General features: G+C 46.0%; 1 protein-coding gene across 1 annotated transcript in view; it reads left to right on the top strand.

Annotated features, from left to right (window-relative positions):
- SMCHD1 (structural maintenance of chromosomes flexible hinge domain containing 1) overlaps positions 1–27,531 on the top strand; it is a 1,054,086-nt gene that overhangs the window by 389,716 nt on the left and 636,839 nt on the right. The window contains exons 7-8 of the mRNA XM_082259552.1: positions 17,608–17,722; positions 18,622–18,741. Of these exons, the coding sequence (XP_082115678.1) occupies positions 17,608–17,722; positions 18,622–18,741 (235 nt within the window). The remainder of the gene's footprint in view (positions 1–17,607; positions 17,723–18,621; positions 18,742–27,531) is intronic.

Here is a 27,531-nt window from a genome sequence, read left to right as displayed (position 1 = left end):
AAGGTGCACAGAAAAGTCAACCATCTTCAAAAATCTAGAATTTCTCGTTGGATCGGTCAGCTTATTTCTCAAGCCTTACAGGCCAAGTTCTGCAAGTCTTGGTGATGGCTGAATCCACCAAGAGTGTTGGTACTTCCTGAACTATTCAGCATCAGGTTTTAGTAGCTAAAGTTTGTACAACTGCTACCTGATCTTTGGTTAATACTTTTACCATGTGGATGCTTGGGCATCTGCGGACATGTCCTTTGGTCTTTAGTTTTTGCAGGCAGTTGCCTGAGGCTCAACCCTGTTCTGGATTGGTTGTTTTTGGCTTGTTGCAGTGTTGCTCTCCCCTAATTCTCAGTGCTTTGGGACATCTTTATCATAATGGATATGATTTTTTTTTTTTTTTTTTGCAAAACTTATTTCTTGGAGTACAGTTAAGGACAAAGGCATGTTCTTAGATGACTGTGTCCTATGTTGCTACGTTCAGATGATTGGACACTGGCAAGTAGAACTGTATGAACCCCCATATAACTGCTCTCACTGACAGTTATCATTCGCTTTTTAGCAAGCCATTAGGATAAAAAGAGAGAGAAAGGAGGGTCCTTTTTCCTGTACTCTTAAGAAACCTATTTTACAGTTAAGTTAAAAATCTTTTTTTCTCTATCATTTTTTGACAGACGCAGCTCCATATTTTTCTTGACCATTGGGTTTTGCTGCCCCCTACAGGAGTAGGACACTAGGCAGGAAAAAACTTTACCATGCCCATGTTGCAGTCCCTGCAGGCATACACCCACACACTCTGCTATAGCCTTCAGTTTGTTTCTGCCTAGTTTAGGAGTACGACCTCGTTCCCTGCTGGCACTTTGGTCTTAGCTGTTTTTGGGAACCTTTTTGTAAGACTTTATTTTTTAGTTTAGTTGTTCCTGAGAGAACTCGAAGCAACAGCCGGCTGGGTTTCAGATTCCCTCCTGGGGACCCCCCAATTCTACTGTCTAATGACCCCACTGAGGGGTCCTGGAGACCTGCATTAATGTAAAAATGTTCTCATTGTAATGCATGGGCAGCCATGTTTTGGTAGTTCCCCTTAGGAATGCATGGGGCGCCCATTTTCTTGAAGTCCACGTTCGCTGGACAGCAAGGGAGAAGCTAGGGTGACTCTAGACATGACCCAGGTATTTCCTGTTCCTATGTCAGATCATTTTTTCTCTCTGCACAGAACGTTCCTGCATCCCTCGTTTTTGGTGGTATGTTACTGGGGTCCCTGTAGATATTTGTGTCACTCACCCTGCCGCAGGCTGTGCTAGGGCTGGGACTTGTGATGCTGCTGATGCAGCGGTGCAGATATTGTTTTTTTTGCAGTTCTTTTATTTGCAGTTTTTTTTAAAGTGAGACTGCTTTTTTGTATTAAGTAAATATGGAGGCCCAGGACCAAATCCCACCTACATACCCCCTCAGTGCGGTTGCGGGACCCTCCGGGTCGCAGCCCCTGTCTGCTTTTACAGCAGTTTTGAAAAACCTGGTGTTAAAAGTGGATTTCGTTTTTAAAAAAATGCCACTAGCAGAAGGTGCCCTATGCCTGCCTCTCTAGTATCCTCAGATTCTGAAGTTGATATTGCCACCGTGGATGCATGCCATCCTGGTGGATTTGCGTCTTCGCATTCTGATGGCTAGAAGGATGTATCCTCGTCAGCAGCCACACCGTATAGCGCGCTGGCGGAGGCACTTAATTTGTCAGTGCGGGAAACCTTAAAAATGGCCGAAGATTCTACAGGGTCAATATCGGCTGATCTATGCGTTGAAACTCCTGCTGAGGCTTCTGCGCAGAATAGAGGTGGAAGGGATTCCGGTCATTCTGGTGGCCCTAGCCTGGCCTCGCCGGTCTTGGTACGAAGATTTTGAAAGGTTGGTGACCGATGCTCCTTGGAGACTGTCTCTCAGGGAAAATCTGCTGTCTCGAGGGCCAATATTCCATCCTGCTTTACAGTCCCTGGATTTAACGGCGTGGCTATTAAAAGCCAGCTGTTGAAGGATAGAGGTCTTTCTGACTCAGTGATTCCACTCTGTTAAAGGCCTGAAGGTCTACTTTCAGAAAAATATATCATCGTACGTGGAAATCGTACATCTCATGGTGTGAATCACTGAAGGTGCACCCTCACTTGTTTGTTGCCCTGATTCGCACCTTTGATCAGTGTGCGTCATATGACATCTCCGAGGCGATCCCTGTTACCTTCGTGGGATCTGAATTTGGTATTATCTGTTCTTCAAAAACCTCAGTTTGAAAACATTAGGAAGAATCCCCAGCTTACATTATTTCAGTAGGTTGCCTTTTTTGGTGGCTATCCCTTCTGCCCATAGGGTATCTGAACTGGTGGCATTTGAATGAAAACATTGTGCTGCCTTCACTCTGTCCTAAGCCCAAACATTCCAAGGAAATTGCTTTGCATTCTTTGGATGTGGTTCGGGCGGCTACTGAATCTTTCAGGAAATCAAACTCTTTTTGTCCTTACCGAAGGACCTTGTAAATTTATGACTGCGTCTGCTTTGACCATATCCAGATGGATCAGGCAGACGGGTGGTACAGGCTTATTCACTGAAGGGTCAGGTTCCACCTTTCCCTGTGAAGGTGCATTCTACTATGGCACTGAGTGCCTCTTGGGCTTTTCGCCATCAGGCGTCAGTGATGCAAGTTTGCAAGGCAGCGACTTGGTTGTCGGTGCACATGTTCACAAAATTCTACAAGGTAAGGTGTTGGCATCTTCAGATGCCTCTTTTGGCCCGCAAGGTTTTGCAGGCTGCTGTCTAAAAGGGAACTTTTTTTCTCTTTGAGGGTGTATATTTTTTTTCTGGGTGAGCTCCAGTTGTTCCTGGTTGAGCTCCTTGTTACCTGGTTGGCTACATTTAGCCTTGGAAAATTACATTCTTCTTTGCATTGTTTTTTCCCACCCCTCATGTGAATACTGCTTTGGGACGTCCCAATGGTCAAGAAGATATGATTCTGCGTCTGTCAATGAACGATAGAGAAAACTGGATTTCTCTTACGTCCTCTGACAGTCGCCGCCCACTCATACAGTCTTCACCAATGGGTATTGACCTCTTATCCACAGGAGCAAACTAGGCATAAGACTTGTTAAAAACAAAGCAATTTACATAGACACACCTGTAGGGGGCTGTCCTACTGGTCCAATACCCCCCTGCTATCAGCCTTCCCAACTTAGTTTGTCTTCTGCCTAGTTAGGAGTAAGATAGGCTATCCCTGTGCTGGAGCTACATGTCTCAGCCTTTCTTCTGTTTTTTTACTTTTATTTTCTGCAAATGTGTTTGCTTTGCACTACTAGCTTTTTATTTGTTCTGCGCATAGTTAGTCGGATTTTCAGAAGACTACAGCGTTTGAGGAGCTGGGAATCGGACTGGTCGTCCTGGTACTCCAGGACAGAGGATCTTATGGAATCCCAGCCCGCCATTGAGTGTTTAGCGGGCTATGCGTGCGCCCTGGCCTAGCAAACGACCTGCCCCTGTCCTCAGGGGTAAAAAGCCCGCGAGGTGGCTTCCTCGCCGGGATGCCTCAACATGCGGTTTTTACCGTGCGACGCATCCTATTTCCGCTGACGGCCCACCCGCCATCTGGGGCGGGGGGTTCCCGCGATATCGGGGCGCCTGTGCCATATGGAGCGGTAAGTGACTTCTGTGTGGGGCCTCTGTTTGGGGATGACAGTCTGCTGATGTCTGTGCTCTCCCCTCCCGGTCCCTGCGGGGGCCTCTTGGCGCATGTATCGCCGTGGGGGGGTCTGTGGGGGTCCCTATCCCTGTCCACTTTATCAGTGTGTTTGGGGGTGCAGACATGGCGGTGCGGACCGTTGCGGTGCAAAAAACCGCGGGTCCGCCATTTTGGGTATGGGCAGCTGCTCTGGCCTCACTGTGGGCACTTTCTGCAGCTCTCTATGTAGTGTTTTTGGCGCCTTCGGGCGCCATCTTGTGTGTGGCAAGGTGTTCTTTTTTTACACATGGTCGGCGGCCATTTTCCTGGAGCCTCCCATTCAGATGCATTGGCAACCATTTTCCCTTAGCCTAGATCCTGTTCAGCCTCTAGAGGGTGACATTACTTCCTTTCCTGTATGCAGTGATCGTTTCAGCAGCTTGGTAACACTTCTGGGGGTTCTTTTTGCTGGTTTTGGGGAATATTCTTCTGTTTTCAGTGCTTTTCCCATCTCAGGGGGGTACCTTAGTGTAATCCTTATTGCGGTGCATTGTGGTGGGTCGCCGCAATCGCATCTTAAAGGGCCATCGTCATAGTATTTTTCTCATGGAGTCCCAGGACTGCAAATTCCCCCCAGCCTTGGTGAATCATTCAGGTACTCCTGACTCTTCACCTTCTCTTGCTGCTGCACTTGCGACTTTAGCGTCCAAGGTGGATTTATTGATGTCAGAGCGGGGTTCTAGAAAAAGGGCTAGGATTTCATTATCCTCTGATTCTGATTCTGATATGGTTGCCCTGGACAGTTTAACCCCTGAGGGGTCTCAATCCTTTCATTCTGATGTGGAGGTGGAGGAGGAGGATGAGGATGATCCTTCCCCTGAAGCGGCAAAAGAACGCGCTGCTGTATCTGCGCTTATTGCTTCTGTTAAAGAGACACTACATTTAGAGGATGAGCCCAACCCACCGGGTAAGCAGTCTTCCTTTGGGACTCGCAGAACCCGGAAAGCGGCACAGGTGTTCCTTGTCCTGCTGAGTTTCACGAAACGGTGAACGAACAATGGCATAATTTAAAGCGCCCTTTTGTGGTACCAAAGCGGTTTCAATTCCGTTACCCGTTCACGTCTGCTACGGATTTGCGATGGACCGTGTCTCCTAAAGTGGATCACACGGTGCCCAGGTTAAACAAGGCCACTCTTATGCCCTCTGAGGATTCTCCGGTGTTCAGGGACCCTGCGGATAGGCAGGTGGAATCTCTTACTCGCCATGCGTATATGGTGGCGGGTTCCTTACTAAAGCCCATCTTTGCCTCTGTTATGGTCTCTCAGGCTTTGGCTGATTGGGCCCAGGTGCTCAAACGTACTCTAGAGGCGGATTCCGGCCCTCCGACTACTGTGGAGATGGTGGAGCAGATGCGTCTGGCGGTTTTGTACCTGTGTGACACGGCCTTGGATGAGGCTCCTCTAGCAGCACGACTGTCTGGTGTCACGGTGCTGCTCCGTCGTTTGATGTGGCTAAAGAGCTGGTCGGCTGACCAGACTTCCAGAAAGACGGTGTCTGACATCCCTTATGCGGGGAATCGTTTTTTTGGGGATTCCCTGAACGAGTTGGTTAAAAGGGTCACTGGGGGCAAGAGCACTCTGCTGCCCCAGAACCCCAAGGGTAAGTTTTTCCACGGTAAGCGGGGCCCTTCCTTTAAACCAAATCAGGGGTCCTTTCGTGCCTTCAAGGCACAGGACAAGGGGAAATCCTTTAGGGGCCAGGGTGGTCAGCGGAAGCCCTGGGCGGGCAAGCAAAAATCCACCTACGCTGCCTCGGCGGGTCCTTCCGCCTCAACCTGAAGGGACACCCTCACCCGTTCAAGGGGTGGGGGGGGACATCTGCACGGTTTCCTAGAACCTTGGCTGCTCCGGATTCCGGACCGGTGGGTTCAGGAAATCATTCGATCAGGATACAAGATCGAATTCTTTTCGCGTCCAGCAGACAGATTCTTTCCCTCAATTCTTGATTTGACCCCCGATCGGTTACACGATCTTTATTGGGCGGTTCAGGATCTCCTTGCCCAGGGGGTGGTTGTCCCAGTGCCTCATAGGGACAGGTTTCGGGGGTTTTACTCGAATCTGTTCACTGTGCCCAGAAAGGAGGGCAAGGTACGTCCGATTCTGGACTTGAAAGCTCTGAACCGCTTTGTGTGGGTTCAAAAGTTCCGCATGGAATCCCTCCGATCGGTGGTGGCCTCCTTAAGCCCGGGAGATTTCCTGGCTTCCATTGATATCAAGGATGCGTATTTACACATCCCCATATTCGGGGGTCATCAGAGGTTCCTCTGATTCGCAATCATGGAGGATCATTATCAGTTTGTGGCGTTACCTTTCGGTCTCGCTTCGGCTCCAAGGGTGTTTACCAAAGTGCTGGCTCCTGTTCTGGCCCTGTTGCCGCCGCAGGGAATTGCGGTCTTGGGATATCTGGACGATCTCCTGTTAAGATCGAGTGCCAGCCCGAGTCTCTTACGCGATCTGTCAACTACCGTTCAGACGCTCCAGGAGTTCGGATGGACCATCAACGTTCAGAAGTCGACCTTGTCCCCTTCTGTTCATCTCCCTTATCTGGGAATGGTCCTGGACTCTGCCCAAGCAAAGGTTTTTCTGCCGAAGGACAAGCTCCGGACTCCACAGGACGACGTCAGGTCCCTCCGGGACAAGGATTCCTCGTCAGTCAGGGCCTGCATGCGGTCCCTGGGGTTGATGGTGTCAGCCTTCGAGGCAAAACCGTTTGCACAGTTCCACACGCGATCTCTTCAAGCGGAGATCTTGGCCAGGTGGGACAGGCATCCTCGATCCTTGGAAAGGAGGATATCTCTGAGTCGCCAAGTCAGAGAGGATCTTCTCTGGTGGCTCCTGTCACCGGCTCTGACGGAGGGGAAATCCTTCCGCCCATTGTTGTGGACGGTGATCACCACGGATGCCAGCCTGTCAGGCTGGGGTGGTGTTCTGGGCATTCTGTCTGCCCGGGGCACTTGGTCGGAGGAGGAATCCTCCCTGCCGATAAACATATTGGAATTGCGAGCAATCAGGCTGTGCTTACTCCGTTGGTCGGATCATCTTCGGGGCCGCCCTGTGCAGGTCCAGACGGACAACGCCACTGCGGTGGCTTACATCAATCACCAAGGGGGCACCAGGAGTGCCTGGGCGGCCCAGGAAGTGACCAAAATTCTGTCTTGGGCCAAGACGCACGTCCCGGCGATTTCGGCAGTTCACATTCCGGGTGTGGAGAATTGGCAGGCCGATTATCTGAGCCACCAGACCCTGGACCGGGGAGAATGGTCCCTACACCCGGAGGTGTTTCAGATGCTCTGTGCAAGATTGGGAACCCCGAATGTGGATCTGTTCGCATCTCGGCTGAACAACAAGGTGGGAAGGTTCGTGGCAAGAACGAACGATCCTCTGGCAGTCGCCTCGGATGCGCTGGTGGTGCCTAGGAATCAGTATTGCCTGATTTATGCCTTCCCTCCGATTCAGTTGTTGTCCAGGTTCCTTCGCAGGTTGGTCTCGAAACCGAAGTTGGTGATTCTGGTGGCCCCAGACTGGCCGTGCCGGTCTTGGTACGCGGACATCGTACAACTGGTCGTCGAGCCTCCGTGGCGGCTCCCGTTACGGGACGATCTGCTGTCTCAGGGGCCGATCTTCCATCCTGCTTTACGGTCCCTGGTTTTAACGGCGTGGCTGTTGAAAGCCAGGTCTTGAGAGATCGGGGTCTCTCGTCGGCGGTCATTCCTACCCTGCTCAAGGCTAGGAAGGCTTCATCCAGTAAGATTTATTACCGTACCTGGAAGGCTTATTTTGCCTGGTGTGAATCCAGGGGCATTCATCCTCGCTCCTTTTCGGTGGCGAGGGTGTTAGCCTTCCTGCAATCTGGTGTGGACCAGCGCCTTGTGTTGACCATGATTAAGGGCCAGTTATCTGCACTGGCAATCCTTTTTCAGCGCCCCTTGGCGTCAAAGTCTTTGATACGCACCTTTATTCAAGGTGTGTGTCATTTGGCTCCTCCTCGGAGAGCACCTTTACCTGCTTGGGACTTGAACTTGGTTCTGTCCATTTTGCAACGTCCTCCCTTTGAAAACATCAGGGAAATTTCTCTGCCTCTGCTGTCACGAAAGGTTGCCTTTCTGGTGGCGATCACATCTGCCCGCAGAGTGTCGGAGTTGGCGGCCCTGTCTTGCCGCTCCCCTTACCTGGTGGTTCATAGGGATAAGGTGGTCTTGCGACCTAACCAATCTTTCCTTCCTAAGGTGGTTTCTGATTTTCACCTTAACGAGGATATTGTTCTACCTTCGCTGTGTGCGAATCCCAAGCATCCTAAGGAGTTTGCCTTGCATTCCTTGGATGTTGTCCGGGCGATCAGGGTTTACCTGTCGTCCACTGAATCCTTTACGAAGTCGGATTCTCTTTTTGTCCTTCCTGAGGGACCTCGGAAGGTACGGCTGCGTCTGCGCAACTATTTCAAGATGGATCAGGCAGACGATTGTACAGGCCTATTCGCTTAAGGAATGGGTTCCGCTCCCTTTCCTATCAAGGCGCACTCTACCAGAGCGGTAAGTGCATCATGGGCCTTCCGGCATCAGGCTTCGGTGGCCCAGGTGTGCAAGGCTGCGACTTGGTCGTCCGTGCACACCTTCTCCAAATTTTACATACTTGATGTTTTGGCATCAGCAGATGCCTCCTTTGGCCGCAAAGTTCTGTGTGCGGCAGTACCTTGAGGGGGCCCTGGCTTTGCCGGTCCCTGTCTGTTGGGGTTGTTTTCCCCTTGGTTATTTGCTTTCCTGGGCTGTTGCTCCAGTTGAGCTTTTCGGTTGCCCAGAGGGTTTACCTTTCTGTCCAGATAAGATTCCTTTCTCTGACCTGGGTGCTGCGTTGCCTTTGTGACGGTTGCGCTTCCCACCCCTCATGTCTACACTGCTTTGGGACATCCCATTGTTGAAGACTGTATGAGTGGGTGGCAACTGTCAGAGGGCGTAAGAGAAAACTGAATTTTTGTAAAATCTTACCGTAAAATTCCTTTCTCTGAGTCCTCTGACAGTCGCCGCCCCCGCCCCTCTTTTGGGGTTTTTTTTGGACTTTAACTGTTTGCTACCAAACTGAGTTAGAACGGCTAATAGCAGGGGGGTATTGGACCAGTGGGACAGCCCCCTACAGGTGTGTCTATGTAAATTGCTTTGTTTTTAACAAGTCTTATGCCTAGCTTGCCCCTGTGGATAAGAGATCAATACCTATTGGTGAAGACTGTATGAGTGCCTTTCTTCCATAGTCTGGGAAGGGGAAAGATCCTCGTTGCAGACGTGGTCTGTCTTTCTCGGCTCACAATAATATTTTCGTCCCACAGGGTCCACTGACAAGTGTTCGAAACCTTTTAAGTCCTCCTTGGGATGTTCCAACCCACCCTGGTCTAGCAAGCTTAGAGTGGGATCCTCTAGACCCGCAGACCAGGCTCCTTCAGCATGAAGGTGCACCCTCACCAGTCCCTGGGTGGGGGGACATCTTTGCTGGTTTCCGTGCCCGTGGACCTCCTTGGTAAACAACCAATGGGTCCATGAAGTGTACCGTCCGGTTACAAGACAGGGTTTCGTTCTTGCCCTCTGGAAAGGTTCTTACCTTCCAATGTGTGTCTGTCCCGGACCGATTGCAAGCTCTCTTTGAGGCGGTGCAAGAGCTGTTGCTTCAGGGTGCGATTGTCCTGGTTCCAGTATCAGAACATTTTTTTTTTTTTCTATTGAAAAAAATGGGAACATACAAGAAAATCAACCATAAGAAATAGTATAAAGGTCATACAGTACAGCATACTCCTCATTTATGCAATCGGGCATTCATGAGGCCACGAAGGTGCCAAAGTAACTCAACAGAACCCATATAGCCGCTGCATACTTAATCACCAGCTAATATGTACCTATATGACTAGGGTTCACCAGAGGGTCACCCTAACACCACCCAATATCCTTATAGCGTCACCCTCAATTATATACATGGATATATACATGACCTCACTTAGGAAAACCAAGGTGGCAAACCCCCCCCCAGTTGTTAATAGAAGCAAGTATTCCGACAAGGAAGAGAGAAAGAAAGAAAGAGAAAATCCGCTAGAAAAGAATCAAAAAAAGAGGGAAGAACAAAAAGTAGGTGAAAGACCCCTAAGGCCCCATAGTGACCAACTTTGGAAACTATGCCTGCATGATCCTATGCATAAGCAATTGAGCCAGTGCCAGGCCAGGGCAATCCAGCCAGTCCTGCCAGATTGCGTAAAACTTCTTAACCGCATTTCTATGACGATACGCTAATTGTTCCCGCAATTGGATTGTATTAACCCGTGTCACCCATTGTGCAGAGGTAGGAACCGTAGGGCTCATCCAGTGGCTGGCGATCAATTTCCTAGCTAGATACAGCAGCCGATGTATCATGGTATATGTGCCTGGCGTGAACGGTTCCGGGTCCAGCATGCCCAAAAGGCATACCAGCGGGATAACAGGCATAGTAGCATGAGCAACTTGCGAAACACATCGCATTACCTGTGTCCAGTACCTAACTAACTTCGGGCATCGCCATATCATATGTATAAATTCACCTCTTTGGTGGTCGCACTTTGGACATAAAGGTGTATCCCTCCTGCCCCATTTATGCAATAGCGGTGGGGTACGATACGTCCTATGAAGAATAAAAAGCTGGGAAAGTTTATGGGAGGCCAATAAGGACATTGTGGGAAACATTTCCAAGGCTTGATCCCATTGATCCCCATCCATGACGCCCAAATCCATCTCCCAGGCTGTTCTACACTTCAAGGAGGCCAGGTCCTGTATACACAAAAGAAGCCATTGATATCTGAGGGAGATCAATCCCCTCCTTTCCTGGGCCCTAATCACAGAGTCCATAACCGACTGGTCGGCCCTTTGTAACGGGTACAAGCGATGCTGTGCTTGAAGCGCGTGGCGCAATTGAAGATAGCGAAAAAAATGTTGGCGGGGAAGCTGAAAGTCTGCACTCAGTCGTTCGTAGGATTTAAAGACATTGCCTTCAAACAGTTGCGCAACAAAAAGTATACCCCTATCCCTTCACCCCAAGGAATCCTGTAGTTTAGCTATTTCCGGGTATGCAGGGTTATCTCACAGCGGTGTAAAATCCAGAAAGTCCTCCGTTTTAGACAACGTTCGCAACTCCCTCCATATCCGGCGCAACAAAATAGCCGTGGGTGCCGTGCATGGTAAAGAAGAGAGATCCATCTCCAGGTGGGACGCCGCTGAAAAGGAAGGGTTGCATGCGTTAGCAATAAGGTCTGGGGATCCGCCGATTCCAGATCACCCACCCCGCCAAATGCTGCAGCTGAGCAGCCAGGAAGTACATCCTTGGTTGCGGAACTGCCAGGCCTCCCCTGTCCTTAGGAAATTGAAGGGTAGCCATTTTAATTCTAGGCTGCTGTCTCCTCCAGACAAGTTCACGAAACTGATACTCCACCTGCTTGAACCAACGCTGTGGGATCCCCACAGGCGAGTTGTGAAAATGTACAACAGTTGGGGGGCCCATATCATTTTAATCAAGTTCACCCTGCCCACAATGGACAGGGGGAGCTTGCACCAGCATCGACCCTTGGCTCGCTGTTTATCTGCGTATGAATCTGCTCCCTCTTCTGGACAATGTGAGGGGTCAGGGGACACCATGACCCCCAAATATCTAAACATATCGGCTATACGGAGGCGCCCCAGTGCCGGCAGGGATGGGTTGGAAATAAGATCCAAGGGCATTAAAATAGACTTGTCCCAATTGATGGAAAAAACAGAGAACGACCCAAAATCTTCAATTGGTAGCATAAGCGTGCTGAGAGAATCTGCCGTATGTCCCAAAAATAACAGTGTATCCTCTGCATATAATGATACCTTTTCCTCCACTACCCCTCTACGGAATCCCACCACCCCTGGGCTACCCCTGATAAGTGCTGCCAACGGCTCAATTGCCAGGCGAACAGTAGGGGAGACATGGGGCACCCCTGGTTGGTGCCACGGTATAAGGGGAACAGGGAAGACCGCTCCCCATTCACCCGAATCCGAGCGCGCGGTGCTGAGTATAAAGCCTTAATCCAGCCAATAAAGTCCTCACCCAATCCAAAGCGCGACAGTACTTCCCAAAGATAGGGCCACTCAACACTATCAAACGCTTTGGCTGCGTTAAAAGATAAAACCGCCCTCTCCCCTGGGTTGTCAACAGGGATTTGCAAAGTAAGGTAAAGCCGTCTAACGTTAATGGCAGTAGATCGCCCTGGGATAAACCTCGATTGATCCGGGTGGATAATGTTAGCAATGACTTTGGACAGCCGGTTCACGAGGATTTGAGCAAGAAGCTTGCTATCAGTAGTCAATAAAGAAATTGGTCGGTAAGAGTCAGGCAACAAAGGATCCTTCCCCGACTTGGGCAATACTATAAAAATGGCTTCCCTCATGGAGTCCGGTAAAATACCAGTGCGCATAATATCTTGCATAGTGGAGAGGAGTACTGGTAATATCACCTTACCATATTTCGTATACACTTCTGCCGGTAGACCATCTGCCCCCGGGGCCCTATTAGTAGGTGCCTGCCCTAAGGCTTCGGTAAGTTCATCCATCGTGAGGGGGGGCATTAAGGGACACTCTATCTTGAGCACTGAGCTGGGGCAAAGAGCACCCGTCCAGTAAGGTGGACATGGCAGATGTCTCCCTTCTAAATTTAGACTGATACAGTTCTGCATAAAAGTATCTAAAAACCTCAACCACCTGTACCGTAGAAGTTACAACCTCCCCTAAGTTAGTAGTAATCGCAACCACACATCCAGGATCCTGTTGTGATTTTGACACCATGGCTAACATGTGACCCGTATTTTCACCCTCCTCGAAATATGTTTGCTGTAAAAAATATCTCTTTTTCTCAGCTGCAGACATTACCACAGAGTTATACAGAGCTTGTGCTTCCAGCCATGCCTTTTTGTGTAGCGGGAGAAGGAGCATCTATCAGGGCCGTTTCCCTACGCTGCAGCTCATCCCGCACAGTATCCTCCCACTCTGCAGATCTGCGCTTAACCCCAGTTATCCTCCGGATAATAAGACCCCGTAAAAATGCCTTCAAAGTCTCCCACGCCACAGAAACAGAGACCGTGCCCCGATTAATACGAACATAGTCCTCTAAGGCTTCCAAAATAGGGTCTGGGTCAGGGAACAGCATCAGCCAAAATGGATTCACCCGCCACAGTGGTCACACTTCTGGGCCTGACACCGAAACCCTCATCCAGAGTGGAGAATGATCGGACACCAGGTGGGGTTCATATGCTGATTTTGACACTTGTAGTTGCATATGGTCATTCCCCAAAGCCAGATCTATGCGTGACAAACCGCCATGAGTGGGCGAAAAACAGGAGTAACACTTAATGCCCATGTGGCTGTCCCTCCAAACATCCCGGAGGCCCATCTCCAGCAAAAGCTTAGTAAAGCGTCGGGCGGGAAACAGGGGGAGGCCCCTGATATGCGGGGCTAAATTTATCCAGGGACTGGTCGAAATAATTGTTATAATCCCCCATGGCCAGGACGGGGGTGTTGTAGTGAGGAACCATGAATTGCGCCAAAAGCCGGAGAGGACCTCATGTGAGAAGGGTGGAGGAACATACACAGAAGCCAGGATGCATAGAAAATCATTAATTTTACACAGTAGAAATCCAAATCTCCCACAATCATCCAACCATTGCTGCAGGCACACACATGTCACCTCCCGAGACACCAGCACACTCACTCCCCTAGAATAAGAGGAGTGGACAGAATGATATTGTACCGGATAGGCTCGGGAATGCAACAGCCGCGTGGTAGTGTGCAGCAAATGAGTTTCCTGCAGACAAACCACAGTAGGTTTCAGCTTCTTAAAATAATGGAAGATAGCCCTTTGTTTAACGTTATCAGCTAGCCCCCCTGAGATTTGAGGTCAAAACCATGACATTGGATTGTGTGGATGCCATGAAACATCAAGACTCATGTACAGCAGTAAACCCCCATGTGGCCTCCCAACAGTCCACCCCCCAAAGAATTGGAAGTACCACATTGCCAGGGCATATAGTAATGTATCCAGTAGAAGAGGTTGCGGCAGAAGAAGTCCATGTAGGGCATGCAGGCTGATCACCGTGATAAATAGCCAGTCCGGGGAGAGTCTCACCTGTAGAAAAGTAAAGAAGAGAGCAAGCAAAAGGTGCAGTGTCAACTGGGCCAACAGGGCCCAACGAAATAAAGCGTTCTGTCTCACAAAACAATAGTGTCCTCGCAGGACTTCAGGGTATGGGTAGAATATGCATTTGGATCGCATTCAGAAACGTTGGGGGGAGTCACAACAGTCACACCCAGCCCGGCGACAAAAACAATTGCAGTATCCGCTAGGGGCAAAACTCCGGTAGATGAACAAACACTCTAGGATGTTCCCTCCGCGCTCCTTCCAAAAGGGGGAAATCTCAGCAGTCAAAGGATGACAAAGTCACACAGTTAAGGAGGTGCCTGGCGGGCTAAATTGCGTTCCTCCCTGTCAAGCCAGTGCATAGCCGCAGGGGGGTTGTCAAAGAAGTGAGTACAGCCATTTGCTATTACTTTCAGTTTCTCAGGGTACAGCATAAAATATTGCACATTGAGCTTGCGCAACCGTTTCTTGATATCCAGAAATTTAGCACGTCTGCGTTGCACCTCTGCACAAAAGGTACAGGAAAACCCTGGTATTATCAACCGAAAGGTCCTGTCAGAATGTTTATACTGCTCTGATATAACAGTGTCTATTTATGCAAATAAGAAAAGATCTGTAAGTTAGGAGAATCTTAACTTACATCCATAAATCATAAAAATGCAAGATCGTTTTAAGTGACACTAAACTGAAGATGGAGGATACAATTTTGTGCAAAAATATATATATTTATTAAATACTAAAGTGCAAAATAAAATGTCAAAACTATAATTGGCGATAAACACAAAGTTTCAATAAAATGCAATAAAATATATCACAAAGGTAATATGAGAATAATTTCAAAGAAAATTATCTCAGAATAATAAAATGATCATAACCAAAGACTTTTAAAGATGATTGACAGTCTACATAAAAGATGGCAACCAATATGACAGATTTGACATGTGACTTCTCTCATCCAACAGATATTCAATCTCTATGTTTTAAATACAGTTCCATGGATCAACATTGTTGGACCACGCCTTTAAAAAGTCCAGATTGTTTTGATAAAATATGTTTCTATTTAGTTAACCTACCATAAAGAATACATCATAACTGAACCATTTTAGCAAAAGCCAGAATCCGCTTAAAATCCCAAGATAAAAATAACTAAACCAATCATACTGCAGTTAGAATGATTTAACTTCAAATCTTGATGCTAACAGATTAGGCGATGAATCAGTTAGGTGCATCCAAATAAGGCAGATCAAATATCTATAGGAAGAATAGGAACATACTTTACCAGCCAAATCTTATTGTCTGAGAATTCACGTTGCCTTGGTTACAGGATCAAATGTCACCCAGGAGTTTCAGAACTTCCTCACAATCTTTCCAGTCCTCAGCTCTCAGCCCTCTGCCCTCTCTCTCTAGCTGACAAGAACTTTAAGCCCCCCTGAAGTGTGGGCGGCGATCTCATTACCATATAATCTCCACGTCACTAAAAGCATCGAATTACTATAATCAATTATTGGAAATTTAAATTAAACAACCACTAGGGGCAGTGTTGTATTACTTATTAGATTCAGTATAAAACACGTCATAACATACACAATAGCCCACTATTAAAGATAACCTGTGACCTAAGACTGGTTCAAGCAATTAAATCACTTGGCTGTGTCTTATACTGTCAATTAAAGCGTCTGGCTTGTAGGATTTATATTACCTAGCCCATTCCAAAGTAATTCTTATATAAACACTCCTACCACATGCCTTAAAATGAAGTAATTAGTTGCAAGATACATATGTCCTTACATTTAATAGAAAAATAAACTTACGTGTGTATATATTTATATATCTACCATTATATAAGTTCCAAGTTCACACTTCTATATTAATAATAAAAAAAAAATACAATGTATTATTGTTAATATACATCTTACACATGAATATGCTTTCTAAAACATATTTTAAATGAACCTTATAAATATACTGAACTCATTGTTCATTGTAACATACGGATAAGAATACAAGCTAGACTAGCCATCAGTGACTAGTATGGTGTCTCGCTAATTGACTCTTATCTGATGAGATGTCCATGTACCACTTATTTATACCAAAAGAAAACAGAAATATCTGCTGAAATTATAAGACCCTATTGTAAGAGAAATTTTGTTTAACAAGTACATACAAACTTTCATTCACCTCCAAACAAGTTGGAAGCTGTGCTGTTCAAAATCCCTATAGTCTACATGGCTTTTTAAATATTTCCATTTTCTTTTATTTAATTTCCCCAATAATCCCGACAGTCCGCTGTGGTTCTGGTGTTGTTTAGGAACACATTGCGGTCTTTATAGTTAAGCAAAGAAAGGGCCTGGGGGGGGGGGGGGGTGGCAGGTGGAGGGGGCCTGGCGGGAACACGATGAGCCCACTCAACCGCAAACATGGGGGAGAAGGAGTTTCTGCCAAAGGTGGCAATGAGCCATTCCTCAATAAAAGCCACAGGATTCTTTCCTTCTGATTTTTCAGGTACCCCCACTGTCCTCACATTATTCCTGCGCAGGCGGTTCTCCATATCCTCCAGTCTAGCAGCAAGTCCCTCTGTAAGGGCTGCCATTCATCCTCCAAGGTGCTCACATGATTCTCCAGAGCTGTGGTGCGGTCCCGGAGCTTTTGCATGTCCTGGCGTACCAGGGACAGCTCCACCTTCATGCCCTTAACCTCCCCTGCCTTCTCTGCAACATTAGCATTGCCCGTGGTGACCGTCGAGAAAATTTCCTGCAGTGTGGGCTCAGGATCCAGGGCAGAGGGATGTAGGGCAGGACGTATGGAAGACAGGGCAGAGTCATTGGAGCAGGCCTGAGCCCCATCCATCAGCTCCAAAGGGCTCCCATCTCCCTCCATTTCCCCCAGGGTCATATCCTCTTCTTCCCCATCTGCCGGGGGCTGGTGAGGGGGTGGCTCTTTACTTGGAAGCCTGGAGAACAGGCACTGCGCAGCTTCTTTCTGATTTTCCTTAGTCAAGCGGGCCGCGGCTCCGCCATCTTGGGACCCAGGATCCGCCGTCTGCCGGGAGCTCATACCTCACCTGGACATCACCGAGGGCACCAATATCCCTTTAGCAGGTAAGTATACGTGTGCAGGAGGGTGACCAAAGAGCAGGATGGCTGAGATGATCAGGAGATTAGACAGGATTCCAACAGAGCTACTGCAGGACACGTCCGCTCACATCACACGCCAGCCACGCCCCATCAGAACAGTTTGAGGGTTTTTATTCAAACCTGTTCACAATCCCAAAGAAGAAGGGCAAGGTTCGTCCAATTCTGGACCCCCAAGGCCCTGAACTGCTTGTGCGGGTACAGAAGTTCAAAATGGAGTCCGTTCGCACATTGGGTGGCATCCCTTCATCAGGGGATACAGTGACTCTAAAGATGCAATCCCAATATAGTTTATATGATTGATATTGTTTGTTTATTGTCTCGAATGAAGTTTAGTAGGGGAGTGTTACAGTCCCAAATTTTAATGATGACTACTGCAGGGGAGCAGAGTAGCTAATTTGACCAAAGAGACTTAGGATTTGTGACCTATATATAAACTTCCAGTCTGTAATTTTGTGAGTTCATATGGTAAAGGACATTATCATTTTTCATTTGTTTTCTAGTATAGTATATTTATATTCTCAAGTAGTGATATGTTTTTTTTAATGTTCAGTTCTAGTAATTGTATTATATTTTTATTAAGTGATGAAGAAAGTTACATCCGCCCTCCTCCAGTTAGGCGCAGTCTGAACAGTGATATTTCCTATTTTGGAGTGGGAGGAAAACAAGCTGTTTTCTTTATTGGCCAGTCAACTCGCGTAAGTTTGCTGTCTCTTATTTATGAAGTGTATATGGTAATGTAAAATTTAAAGCTTTAGCCATAGATTAGATTAATACATTCTGCCACATAATTTGGGGAGAAATTTATGCAACTTATTAAAGCTGAACACCAGGCTACACAGATATAGCGTAAGTGGAAGAAACATGTCATATTTACAGTAGTCAAGCTTAACAGAACTCTTGAACTTTGCCTCAGTATAGTGGTTTCCTCCAATAGCCTGGTAGCTTCCGCTGTCTCTCTTTGTGCAGGGTAACTGGTCTTGTTACCCTTCCCCCTGTAGTTTTTGCAAGGCTACCTGTAGTGGATGGACCCTCTGTTTATAATCTGTTAGATCCCCTTGTTAGTCATCACCCATTCATGCCCTTGAACTTTAATTGGCAGCATATGCTAATCAAACAAATGAGTCTAATTCTGATGCCTGCCTGAACCTTTCAACCTTGAGAATTCAATGGTTGGGAATCTTAGGAAATGTAGTTTCCCCCAGAGCACAGACGGCACTGGAAAATGACAGGTAGAGCCAGGAGGAAATCACCCACCGCCCTCATCTCTGCACAGGGTATGCATAGCCCAGTGAGGACCTCATTGCTACATAGCTTGCTTAATAGAGGCGTATGTAGCATACAAAATGACTGTCATTTGTACTTTGTTTGAGGCATGCATTTTACATGCGACGGGATCAACTTACATTTTTCAACCTATGTAGTTCTATTTTTTAAATGATTATTAAAACCGGGATCAACTTACATTTTCAACATATGTATTTCTATTTTTTTTAAATGATTATTCAAAAATTGGGTGTAGGTTAGATAGTCCACAATCCTAGAAGTAGACTAGTATGATGCAAATATTAATATGCTTTTTTTTTTTTGTGTTAAGATTATAACCAAGAGATCAAATTCACAAGATGTTCACGAGTTTTTGCTTTCCAAAGAAGATTTTGAGAAAAAAGAAAAAAATAAGGAATCTATTTACAGTGGCTTTATTAGAAACAGAAAGGTAAAATTTTTCATTTTGAATGGTAGCTTGCTATATTCAGTGTGTGTAAATCTTTAAGAAGAACTGCACTTTGGAAGTTGTGTCCAAAAAAGGCAAGCAGAGGGCAAAGGATTAGTCCCCACTATCGCCTTTAGGAACCCTAAAGCTGATCATTTCCTCTGTAATGACTTACCATACCTTGTTTCACTTTGTTTCTGTGTGGAGGCAGCTTTCTTGTTAGGGGAACAGGGCATTTTTCCTCATGTCACAGCTGCCCCCTTGATGACTGTTGATGTGATGATTGGTGGGCATCCAAAAGTAGCAGGAGAGGTGCAGAAATTAGGGTGATGCTTGCAGTATGGGTTCTTGGGTACTGCTTTGTCTCCTTCACAAATCTTACTACAAACTTTATTTAACTAGTGATCTGAGGTAACAGTGCCATAGATAATCTCATACTGTAGTAGGATAGACTGATTGGGCTACAGAAGGAGAGGTGCCAAGGCATAGTAGAATATCAGCAGATGCATTACTAGCTTTCAGGAGGAATTTAAAAGTGTATGCAAAGTCAAAAATATAATTTTTGTATTCACTGTAAAATAATTTTCTCTTACGTCCTCTGACAGTCGCCGCCCGAGGGCATTAGCCTTCACTAATGGGTAATGGCGCACTCTGCTGGAGCAGGCTAGGCAGATAATTGATTATCAGGTTAATACAAAAAAACTGTTATAACTCAGCACGCCACTAGGGGGGCATCCCTCAGCCATTACCAGAACCCAATCTGATATTACCTCAGTTTGAAGCTGCCTAGCATCAGGAGTAGAGCTAGGTCTTCCCTGCTGAGACCTAGAGTCTCGGTTTTCTTTATATATTTTTCTGAATTTGTGTTTTTTCTTAACACAATAGATTTTTATTTTCTCTCACTATCACTAGTTAGTCAGGGATTCCTGGCATCCATCGACTTGCGGGATGCGTATCTCCACATCCCTATTTTCGAGGGTCATCAGAGATGTCTCTTCTTCGCGGTGGCTGGGGAGCATTACCAGTTTGCGGAGTTGCCTTCCGGTCTCACTTTGGCTCCCAGGGTTTTCACCAAGGTGTTGGCTCCGGTTCAAGCTTTACTGCATTTCCGGGGCATTGCAGTCCTCGGTTACCTAGACGACCTCTTGTTAAGGTCGAACTCATGTGTGATCTTGGCGAAAGTTCTGGCCATGACGGTTTGGACACTTCAGGAGGTTGGGTGGACCGTCATTTTTCAGAAGTCTCTCTACTCATCTCCAGTACCTAGGGATGGTCCTGGACTCTGCTCAATCTCGGGTCTTCCTTCCGGAGGACAAACTCGGGACTTGGCGGGAGGAGATCAGGACTCTCAGGAACGACAATCTCTCCTCTTTGCCGGACCTGCATGCGGGTTCTGGGCCTGATGGTCTCGGCCTTCAAAGCAGTTCCGTTTGCTCAATTTCACACCAGGTCTCTGCACCGGAGATCCTGGACAGGTGGGTCAGGACACCTCAGTCCTTGGAAAGGCGTATTTCCTTGAGTCGGATCTCCTGTGGTTGCTCCGGTCGCAGTCCTTGACACAGGGTCGGTCCGTCCGACCTTTATTATGGACGATTGTAGCCACGGATGGCAGCCTGTCGGACTGGGGAGGAGTTCTGGGCACGCTTTGCACCAAGGGGACTTGGTCGGCGGGGGAGACTTCGCTGCCGATCAACGTCTTGGAGCTCCGAGCGATCAAGCTTTGTCTGTTCCGGTGGTCATCTTAGCTTCAGGGGTGTCCGGTGCTGGTACAGACGGACAATGCCACGGCTGTGGCTTATGTCAATCGCCAAGGGGGCTTGAGGAGTGCCCGGGCGGCCAAGGGAGTGGCCGAGATTCTGTCCTGGGCCAAATCGCATGTACCTGCGTTCTCAGCCGTTCTCATTCTGGGTGTGGAACACTGGCAGGCGGACTATCTGAGTCACCAGACTTTGGACCGAGGGGAATAGTCCCTACGTCCGGAGGTGTTCCACCTCCTGTGCGCCCTGTGGGAGACCCCGGGCGTGAATTTGTTCGCGTCCCGTCTCCACAAAGGGGTGGTAAGGTTCGGGGGCCAGGACTCACGTTCCTCTGGCAGATGCCGCGGCACAACGATTTTCCAGCTTGCGGGACCACAATCTAGATGCCAGCAGGCTGAGAGCGATTGTCACCGGGCTAATTAAGCAATTAATCCTTTCTCTGCCACCACCGCTACGTTATTGTATGAGCCCAGCGGATGCTCGTAATTTTAGAAATACCAATTATGACTTTAGAATAAACATCTGTCACACACACTGTCACCACAGGCAGGAATGTTCAGAGGATTTATTCTATACAGTAGCACTCTTCAAGAGACAGGTTCTTTGGTAGTTTGCATTAAGAGCTTAGGGACAAGATTAACACTTTTCAAAATAAGGTTTAATAATAAAAAGGTTAAAATTGGTGCAAATAAAATATTTACAGAAAAAAGGGTTTCAAAGAACTAGAGACACAATTCAGCAATTTAGAAAAATAAGATAAAGAATTTAGAAATAAGAATACTTGCATGCAATGTCCTTGGGTTATCAGTGTTCAGAAGCTGAGCATGTGTGATCGGTTCTCCAACTTGATCAATGTTCCTGCTTTGATGTTACATGAGAACTGACTAACCCTATCTGCCTCTCTCCTTTTCTCTGAGACCGCAGGGGGTGTCACCAGAGGTCCCTGACCAATAAACACAGTAGCCATGGGTGGCCCTAAGGTGTAGACAATGCCAAGGAACCTCCCCCTTAAACAGATTTATAACATAATTCATATCTCTAAATATGTAATGGTTACATTCTTTAAACTGCTAGTTTATCATTCAGCCTGTGATTTGGCTTAAAACGATACTAAACATGAATATATTATTGCACAGGAAAATATCTTATTGCTATCTCCTATTCTATATGTGACAGGGTGATCGTACATGGTCTTGTTCCATTCAGTATTTTATTTTGCCTTTAACTATACACTTTCTAGAGACATGTTTGTGTTTAAAGTTATGAGTTTGTGTGTGAATGAGTTCATTTTCCTAATGAACAATTTGGCTGTGGAATTTACGACGCAGCTCTGGCCAGCCGTACTGGACATCTGCTAAGATTTCCGTCTGTGCTTGAGATAAGGGTCTTTGAAGTGCCAGCCCTTTGAAGCCTCTGCATTACTACATTAATTAGCTCAAGGAGGGGGCTGGGTGAATGAGTGGTCTTTATAACTGTCATGGCTGAGCTCTTTAAACAAAATGGTTGCTTGACAAAATTGTTGCTTGCGACAGCTTTTAGGATATCCAGTGCGGGATATCATTACACAGCTCTGCAAAGAAACCAATCAGCTTCCAATCAAGCCTAATTGAACAAGCTGACGTTAGAAGCCTTTTGGCTGTCACAGATGTGCATCAGATTTTACACACCAGATTTTGGATTTTTTTTTTTTTAACATAGCGCAGTGATCTGCCAGCCAATAAAATGGAGATAAAAATCCCAGCTAATTTGGAAAGAAGGCATTTTGACCTTTCTTATGGGCAGGCTTTTGGAAATGATAGTTTTGAATACTGTAGGCAAAAGGCATATAGAATGAAATAGGTAGAAAGAAACCGTATTATTAACTTCTTTTTAACCACTTCCCACAAACCGACATACCTGTGCGTTGGCTTGAAGAAGTGGTTGTACCAAGATGATGCCTGCCGCTGCAGGCATCAACCCGTTACCGTTTTTTTAGAGCCGCCAGTCAGCTTTCAGCAGATAACCAATGTGGCTCAGCAGCCGCTCAGCCGTTATCCCAGTGAGCGGGAAGGGACACCCACTGCCTTCCGTGGCTCAGCCCGGGTCTCCTGTCCCACCCGGAGACCCTAGCAACCAGCCGGCACATCCGCCAGCTGGCTCCAACTTCCGATCAGGTCTCCGATCATGTAACCCGGAAGCGACGTCGAAATGTCCCTTCCAGTTTACTCAGCTGCCAATGGCGTTGATTTAAAAAAAGTGCCAGTATTCAAAAATTCAGATTTTGGCGTTTTGAATACTTTGAAGTGCAGTGAAGGGGTCTTTTTCTTTTGGCCAGTTTGTTTTGAGTTGATTCAAAAACGCAAATCGAGGCAAGAACGCACTACATGCTTTTCTGCGGCTTCTCCATTGAAGTCTATTGAACCAAATAAGCACCATTTTTTATTGAACCAAATAAGCACCGGAGTGGCGGCTTTATGCTCACTGGAACAGGTACACTCCCAGCTTATGGCTGCTATAACTGCTAGCAGTACCCTGTTGACTGGTAAAATGGAGGAACTCAGAGTGGATATAGGCCTGCTGCGGCAGGATGTGCAAGCTATCAGGGAACAGTTGGTCGTTGCGCTGTGTCCCCTCTGGAGCCTTTTATTTTTCTATTTTTCGCAAGATGACTGTTCAATGTAAATTTATATCTTGGAATGTTAGGGGATTGGGTACCCCTCCAAAAAGATCCCAGGTATTTACTAGTATAAACCAATCAAAGGCTCAAATTATATGTCTACAGGAGATGCATTTGATCCCTGATACTAATAATCAATTAAATAAACCTTGGATTCAGTGGTCGGCACATTCAAAGTACTCTACATACTCCAGGGGGGGTCTCACTGCTGGTTCATAAGTCTGTCCCATGGCAATGCCTTAGACAAAGGAGTGACTCTTTCATACATTTTATACTAATATGTATGCCACCTCTCTAACGTATAGTGCAGATGAGATCTACACTTATCTTGATGATCTGCAATTTCCAACTTTAACGGTTGAACGGGTTAAATTATTATATGAAAATCCAACTGAGGAGGAAGTTAGAAGAGCAATAGCGAGTTTGGCAGCAGGGAAGGCATCTGGCCCTGATGGGCTTAAAATAGAGGTATATAGTCGATATGTTTATATTCTTGCGCCAATGCTGGTCCAGGTGTTTGAGACTGCCTTTTTTTGTGTGAGAGGACTTCCGGAAACTATGTATTCAGCTACAGTAGTGCTTATACCAAAACCAGAAAAGGATCCAACTGATTGTGCCTCCTATAGTACTATATCTTTATTAAATACAGATTATAAAATTCTTACAAAAATTTGGCCCACAGGTTAAATACAGTAATCCTTAGTATTATACATTCAGATCAAACTGGCTTTATGCCAGGGAAATATATTTCCATAAATCTTCGCAGGACGCAGCTTATAGCTCAGCTTAGAGACCATCTGCCAGATTCGACTGCATTAGCCTCACTTGATACGGCAAAGGCCTTTGACTCTATTGAGTGGCCTTTTTTGCAGGCTGTTTTGAAGGCATTTGGCTTTGGAGAGAAATTTTGTACATGGATTACCATATTGTATGCCAATCCCTCCTCTCAACTCTTGGTAAATGGTCTCCTATCTGAATCTATACAATTTTATAGGGGCACCCGGCGGGGATACCCACTGTCTCCGCTTTTGTTTGCAGTAGCTATGGAGGCCTTGGCTCTTCACCTGCGACAATCCCCCTCCTTGATAGGTATTACACTGGCAGAGAGGCAGATATAGTTGGCCTTTATGCAGATGATCTCATTTTATATTTAAATGATGTTCATGGGTCTCTGGAAGCAGCCATGCATATTATAGAAACATTTGGCTCTTACTCAGGACTTAAAATTAACTGGCAAAAATCTTCCCTTATGCCACTTCAGTCACAATTGCTCACTTTGAATGAGGCCTCAGGTTTGTTCGAGGTAGTTTCCTCCTTTTAAATATTTAGGGATTATTATCACAAAGACACCATCTGCAGCTCTACAGGTTAATTTGGATCCACTTATGTTAACAGTTAGAACTAAACTTGCTATTTGGACCAAATTTCCACTCTCAGTAGCAGGTAGAATACATTTAATTAAGATGATTCTATTACCTAAATGCCTGTATATTATTTCACATATGCCAGCCCCTATCCCTAAAACTTTTTTTAAAAAATTGGATGCTTTATTTACCATATTTATTTGGGGTAAGGGTAGGCGTAGATTTAGATTGACTACCCTTCAGAGATCTAAGATGGAGGCAGGTATGGCGCTACCTAATATGTACAGGTATTACCTAGCTGTACAGCTCAAGCATCTTGCCAGCTGGGTGATGCCTGTAACATCACTGGCGGTGGAGTCCCATTCAGGCCATGTTTTACAAGTTGATAACCTACTTACAGCAATGGAAGCACCCTTGAATTTGTTGAGCTTGAAGTGTAGAAATATACCAATTTTAACTTTGGCCCGTACAGTATGGAGAGAGTTAAAACATATTGAAGGGAGTACACAGACTAATATAAATCTCCCATTGTGGCGGAATCCAATGTTTTGCCCATTAGAAACATTTGGTAGACTACCAGTTCTGGGAATATAAAGGGATTTACACCCTGGCAGATGTATTTGATATAAGGCATATGTACTCCTTTTCTGATATACAGTTGAAATATGGAATACCACACACTTCCATTTATAGGTAGGTACCTGAAGTTGCGACATGCACTGCAAGCGCAATTTGGAATCTCGGGGACCAAATTTTCTAGATATCCTATGATTGGGATTCTGAGATCTTAGGGCCCTAAAGGACTGGTGTTGGAAATATATGCACATTTAAGTAAGGTTAATTCGGACTGGTGTCGGAAATATAGGACTAAAGGACTGGTGTCGGAAATATATGCACATTTAAGTAAGGTTAATTCGGGTATGAACCCATTGGCAAATGGCAGGAAATAATTCCCGGTTTAACTGATGAAGATTGGGAAGAGGCATGTTCTTCCCATTTATATGCATCACCAGCAGCAAATAGTAAATTAATACAACTTTATATGATACATCAATCTTATTTGTCCCCCAGTAGACTCTATGCAATGCACCGTATGGCATCCCCTAAATGTTTGAGATGTAATGCCCTTCGGGCAGACTTTATACATGTTATATGGCTTTGTCCAGTGGTAGTAGGATTTTGGCAGGAGATTGTTGATATATTAACCTCAGTGTTGTCTACACCTGTAACTTTGACTCCAGAAGTCTGCTTGTTGGGTATACTGGATGAAACAGTGTGGTCTAGACATCACAGAATAATGCTTAGGGAGACCGTTTTTTTGGCCAGGAAAACTATTATCTTAACCACTTTACCACCGGAGGATTTTGCTGTCTTACGTCCAGGCCACTTTTTGCGATGTGGCACTGTGCGACTTTAACTGACAATTGCGCGGTCGTGCGACGCCGTACCCAAATGAAATTTCCGTCCTTTTTTTCCCACAAACAGAGCTTTCTTTTGGTGGTATTTGATCACCTGTGCGATTTTTACTTTTTGCGCTATAAACAAAAAAAGAGCGTTTATTTTGAAAAAAAAAAAAACAATATTTTTAACATTTTTTTTATATGAATTTCCCCCCCCAAAAAAATGTAAAAATCAAATTTTTTTAAAATTTTTGGCCAATTTGTTTTCTGCTACCTATGTTTGGTAAAAAAAATCGCAATAAGCGTATTTTGATTGGTTTGCGCAAAAGTTATTGCGTTTACTAACAAAGGGAAAGATTTCTGTCATTTTTGGTGTTTTTTTTTTAACGCGTAATGGCGGCGATCTGCGATTTTTTTTTTTTTTTGCGGGACTTCGACATTGCGCCAGACAGATCGGACCCTTGACTGACATTTTTGACACTTTTGGGGGTACCAGTGACATTACTGCAGTAATAAGTGCTATATATATGCACTGTTACTGTAAAAATGACACTGGCAGGGAAGGGGTTAATTTTATTGGAGAGGGAGGGGTTAATGTATGCCTGGTGCTTACTGACGTGTGTGGGGGGAGGTGACTGAGTGACACAAGGACAGATCCAGGGTTCAGCTATGCTGAACCCTGCAATCTGACCCTGCCTGTCACTTAGGAGATCCGCCCGCTTGTGTTTACACAAGCAGGCGGATCTCCACACTAGATCCCCGACGATCGGGGAAGAGCGGCGGCGATCGCCGCTGCTCCTCCCCTGGCCCGACTCCCGCTGTGACTGAATACAGCGGGAGCGAGCCTCCGGCGGCACGCACGCCGCCGAGAAAGGGGAGTGTCTGACGACGTAGTACTACGTGGTCAGACGATAACGAGCCACTCTGCCGCAGTAATATTACTGCAGGCAGACGTAAAGTGGTTAAAATGGATACAACCAAATCCCCCTACTATAAGGAGCTGGTTATTAGCTGTCAATCAGATTCTGCTGTATGAAAAAGTACTCTATGAATAGAGGATGTTTAAAGAAATATTATAAGATTTGAGATGCCTGGTGCTTCTCACGGTTTACTATTTGTTAATTGGGCAGGGATTTGGGTGAGATGCAAGAGGTAGAGGAAGTGGATGTGAGATACTAGTGTACTTGTCGCTAATGCATCATATAAATGGCGGATTTTTTATGGGAAGTTGAGCAAACCAAGACAACAGTAATTCGTTATTTATGGTTACTATTTATATGTATTGTTTGAATGAAGGCCTGTTCGTATTATATCCTACATAATTAAGACTATATCTGTGACGAATAGGCATTTTTTTTGTATATTTTGAAAGATTTTATTACTTTTCCTTTTTTTCTTTCTTTTGGAATTGTATATTGTTCTTTTATGTTTTATGCACCTCTTGAAATAAAGAGTTAAAAAAAAAAAAAAAAAGTTTTTGACCCTTTCCAGATACAAAGCGGCTGAAAAAAGCATAGATGTGAACGTGTCCCATAGGAAACCATGTTAAAAGAACTGTAGTGCTTTTCTGAAAAAGGCACCAAAAAATGCATAAGTGTGAACCAGGCCTAAGACGT

This window comes from Pelophylax lessonae (assembly GCF_965119305.1).
Source record: "Pelophylax lessonae genome assembly, chromosome: 5".
NCBI classification, from domain to species: Eukaryota; Metazoa; Chordata; class Amphibia; order Anura; family Ranidae; genus Pelophylax; species Pelophylax lessonae.
The sequence above is the reverse complement of the archived record's forward strand: the minus strand, read 5'-3'. Positions and strand labels throughout refer to the sequence as shown.